This window comes from Schistosoma mansoni, chromosome 1 (assembly GCF_000237925.1).
Source record: "Schistosoma mansoni strain Puerto Rico chromosome 1, complete genome".
Taxonomy (NCBI): Eukaryota; Metazoa; Platyhelminthes; class Trematoda; order Strigeidida; family Schistosomatidae; genus Schistosoma; species Schistosoma mansoni.
The window spans coordinates 56,680,917-56,685,427 of NC_031495.1; the positions used below are offsets into that span (position 1 = coordinate 56,680,917).

Below are 4,511 nucleotides of genomic sequence, written 5' to 3' on the forward strand. Positions count from 1 at the left end.
TTTTTGGTACATGGTTTTTACAAAAGTAACTAAGCATATTATTGTTTCATCAACCTTCAATATTCATTAGGAATATTGTCACTTTCCTAGGCATTAGTCTGTTTATAGTCATTCAGTAAACATAAGTAGTGTGATATTCAGACTGTCGAATGTAAAACCTTTTACTTGCACTTAACAGAGACAATAATTTTACTGTATATTACTGTATAATTATGGAGAGTATAATATGTACAGGTTAGCTTCGGTCTAAACAACAGGTGCATGAATGTGACTGTTAGCATGAAAAATTGGATACAAGTAAACATACGTTCATTGGTCTAAAGATTTTGCCATCTCCAGTCGTAATAAAAGAAAGTAAAATTAATTATATTGGAGTTTCTTTAAAAATTGGTAGATGATACTCTTGTGCTTATTATTAACTAGGTTATAAATAAATTTCCCTGATTTCTACAGAGTAAATGTGTTCTTTGGAGTTAGCGAAATTAGAAGGCTTATAGCAGTTCATTAATAGTTTTGAATGAGAGTTATAGAATATCAGAATTTGTGGAACATCTATGAAATGGGTTAATGGTGTAAGTATTTTCATCTACGTAAAACAAGACAGTCTTGAGTTTGTTTTATGTGTGGAGTTGTGACCATGTATTGTTGAAAAGTCACGAGTTAGGAGGGAATATTTGTTCAGTGCTCTATGGTTTTAAGTATTCTATCTTTCATATGTTCATGAAGCAATTTCTAGTTACAATACTTATCTTACTTCTTTGCATTAACCAGTAAGTAATGACTAGAGGGGTGATTTTAACTTAGGTCTGCCGCTTATCAATATCAGTAATTAAGGTATGCGTGCAACTATATAGACATATGCTATCCAGTGTTATATTCAAAGGAGTTGCCAAGGAAATAACTGACTTATGAATGTCTAAAATCTGTAAGACTAATTCCTTACGCTTTCGTAATTAGCGTCTTTTTTATCTTTCTTTAAACATGTCAAAACAGCATCCAGCTCACTAGCGACGTCGTAACTAAGCTACTTGGACTTAAGAGCAGAACAACAGATGGTTATTGACTAGCATCGCCTCGAATATTTCGGTTAAGTTTAGAGATGAGCATTGTTAATTAACATTACATAATTGATTCCTAACAAATTATGTTTCACTTGTTAATCCACTTGACATCTACATCTAATCTACTTGACATTTCTCAAGTATTATTACAAAAAAACAATTTTTATCGAATAAGTGACTTTTTCAACTTTTAATAAATTTATTGATTAAAAAAATATAACCCAGCAGATTATATATACGATCTATTTTATTGTAACTGGAAAAAAATTTGATTTTATAGAAATCGGTAAAAGTGTAAATAATGGGTGTAAGAATGAAAAAATAATGGAAAGGAGTGGGGGGGGAGGGAAAGGGAAATCAATGAATAAGAATTAAATACGAAATTATATAAGAGTTTTTTTGAATAGATAACTATATTAAATGAATACAATTTTAATTATTTCGTTATGGTGCTTATCTTAATTTTTGTGAGGACATATACTGTTATTACAAAAATTGATGATAGGGGTGTATATGTTTATACATTGATCTGATATTATGATTTAAGTAGTCTTTAGATATATATATAAAAAATTAATACATTACTTCTTTTCTTAAGATGATAGGGTGTGGTAAAATAATGAGATTTTAGTTTATAACAGTCAACTCAAAAAATATTAGTTTTTTTTTCTATCACACCCATTTTTCCTCTTCTATCAAGTAGATTGTTGGGGGTTTTTTGTTATTGTAAATAACAGTTTTTTTCTTACTACAATTTCTCCTTTCTCTTCCACTTTCAAATAGTCTTCTTGTAAAATTAATTAATGTTTAAGATTACATATTTTTCGTAATTTATTTGATCAAGGGAATTAAAATTTTCTATTATAACACTTGATATCCGTAATTGAATTGTTAGATTAAACTTGAAGATTAAAAGTTTTTGTTAGCATATTCTATTGAACATTACTACAAAAATGAGTAGCCAATTCAAAGATCTTTAGGGTTCAAAAGTTTACAGTGGCATGGATTTCACGGAGGTGCAAATTATGGACTTTCTACTGAATGAGGGTGGGGGGCAAATTACTCTGTATATAATTCAGTAGTCTTAAAAAGATTCTATTTTGTCCTTGGTCGTAACATGATAGTTAGTTGCTAGAGTACCGCGTATTTTCCAATGTTAGGTAGTTGAAGAATACTGGAAAGGAAAATATGGATGTATGTCTTATGTTATTTGGAAAACGAAGTTTACAGTCTTTAGAGAGTCTAATCTCTCAAATACTAAATACTGTTAACACGTTAGTTCTATAGGAGGCCAGTTGTTGTCGAAGTTTTTCAGCATCAGTGTCTTTTATACTGTCATCACAAATTTCTTTCAGAAACATCCAGTTCGCAGAATACAACACCCAAAGTGCATAAATATGTTTGAATGATTACCTAAGTTAATGTATTTTATTCTTAGAATTCGTGTTATCCACAATGAAAAGAACCTAAGAGCCTTAGTGATGGTTAGGTATGATCAGTAACCCATGAAAATTTATGCTCATGATTATCATTCACATTTTCTTTCATACTGTTTGTTTAGATTGACAGAATGTAGTTCAACAAACATTGGAGTGAAATACACAGAAATCTGATGTAGTAAAAAACAATATTCTTTGTATGATGATTATCGTTGACTATATTCTTATTAAAGTTATTCACTGTTTTCTGCTCATCATAGAAATGTTAAGCATAAAACTTAAATTTACTTTAGACTATAGAAATTAAACTTTACCGACAATTTAACAGTGTTATTATATAAAATGAATCATATCCTATATGCTGTCTTGTTACTGAGGTACCATAAATTTGTGTGACTTCAGAATGTTCATAATTATGACATTTACATCATTCATGAATACTTCTTTTTATTTCTGACTATCTAGTTAATGATTAACCACGTACCTTATTGAATTAGGATGGAAAACAAAGACGCTTTTCGTGGTAGACTTGATAGTTTTATGTACAATTTAAATACATCATGATATGTTGAATAAGAGATTCTTTTTATTTACCTTTTTAAATTAAGTAATTATCTAAATAGTTGGAATTATATTTTTTGCAATTACAGTGACCGATCTTTCGGTATTTGCTTTTCCGATACATTTTACCTTCTGACAAACTTTCGTAGTGAACTCTTCTAATCATTGGTAATCATTGGTTAAGGAATTGTTAAAAATGAATGATTACCAAACACTTCTTATTGTTATTGATATTTAAGTAGTGTCTGTCTTCAATCTCTGTGAATGATTAAATAAAACAGCCTTAGAAACCTTATTGAACTCACTAACTGCTGAGTACCTTGAGTGTATTTCTAACTCTTTTCGATGGTATTTATCAAAATAAAGGATACATGACAGTAATCCTCAAAAACTTTGCATCACATCACTTATTAAAGCCCTGTATAGAATGAGTAAACGTCTGGTATAAACTGATCAAATATTATGAAATAAAATGAAAACTTTGACAGAATAGATAGTTAATAACTAGCAAAGAAATCCAGGACAACAGTTTCACCCTACTCGGGACTAATAACTTGGATCTATTTAAATTCCAGTTTTGGAGTTTCAAATTGGGACTCGAATAAGGAAAACTTGTTTACTAACTGTATAATAGATTGGTCAAGGCTTTGAATTTTATTCGCTACCTAACGCTAATATAACATTACCCATAAGTGATAACATAATTCACTACTCAAAACTGCAGGCTTAGTTAAATCATTTCATTCATTTCAACTAATGGAAATTGATGTATCTATGACTAAATAACCCTGGAGATTAGATAAGGTGTTTTTAAACATATTTCGTGTAACTGAAGTTGAATGGGTCATTTTTACTGTTCAAAATGAAACGGAAGTCAGCTAACAGTTTTAATCAAACATTGATCAAATCTGTAATCAGGAATGTAAAAAAGCGTAACATTTTATCAAATATTTCACATTATTTATCATTTACTTAATTGTTATATATTTATCATGCGGGCTGTTTTCATTAGTAAAGGGGCGGATTATTTTCCAAAACTGATGTGAAATTAGTAAAAAAAATTTGTAATATCTCTGACCCAAAATTTCAATTCACTGATTGGTTGTTTTCATATTTGAGTCCAGTAGTATAATTGTTCACTTTTGAGAATTTTATTTCAGGAAAGGGGAAGAAGTTGAAAAGGGAGATGTTGACTAGTAATTTTACTCTACCCCCACTTCATCTTTACTCTTCTACATATACATACATATAAAGTTGTATCTTGTTTAGATACTTAAATTGTCATCATATTAATCATCTTAGGTAGTAGACATAGACGACACGTTCGCATCTTCTCAGAAATATTTTTATTCTTATTCGTTATTGCTTATAGGAGAACAGGAAACAATATGTACTGATTAACATTTCAGGGTATAAATTGAATGGTTCAGTTTTAAGCAAAGAAAAAAAA

At 29.6% G+C, this 4,511-nt stretch overlaps 1 protein-coding gene across 1 annotated transcript in view; it reads left to right on the forward strand.

Moving 5' to 3' along the window:
* Positions 1-2,249: 2,249 nt before the first annotated feature.
* The window catches only part of Smp_181200 (putative zinc finger protein), a gene marked incomplete at both ends in the record, with an annotated part of 15,752 nt that continues 13,490 nt past the window's right edge, over positions 2,250-4,511 (forward strand). Inside the window, one exon of the mRNA XM_018794949.1 lies at positions 2,250-2,255. Within this exon, the coding sequence (XP_018649310.1) occupies positions 2,250-2,255 (6 nt within the window). The remainder of the gene's footprint in view (positions 2,256-4,511) is intronic.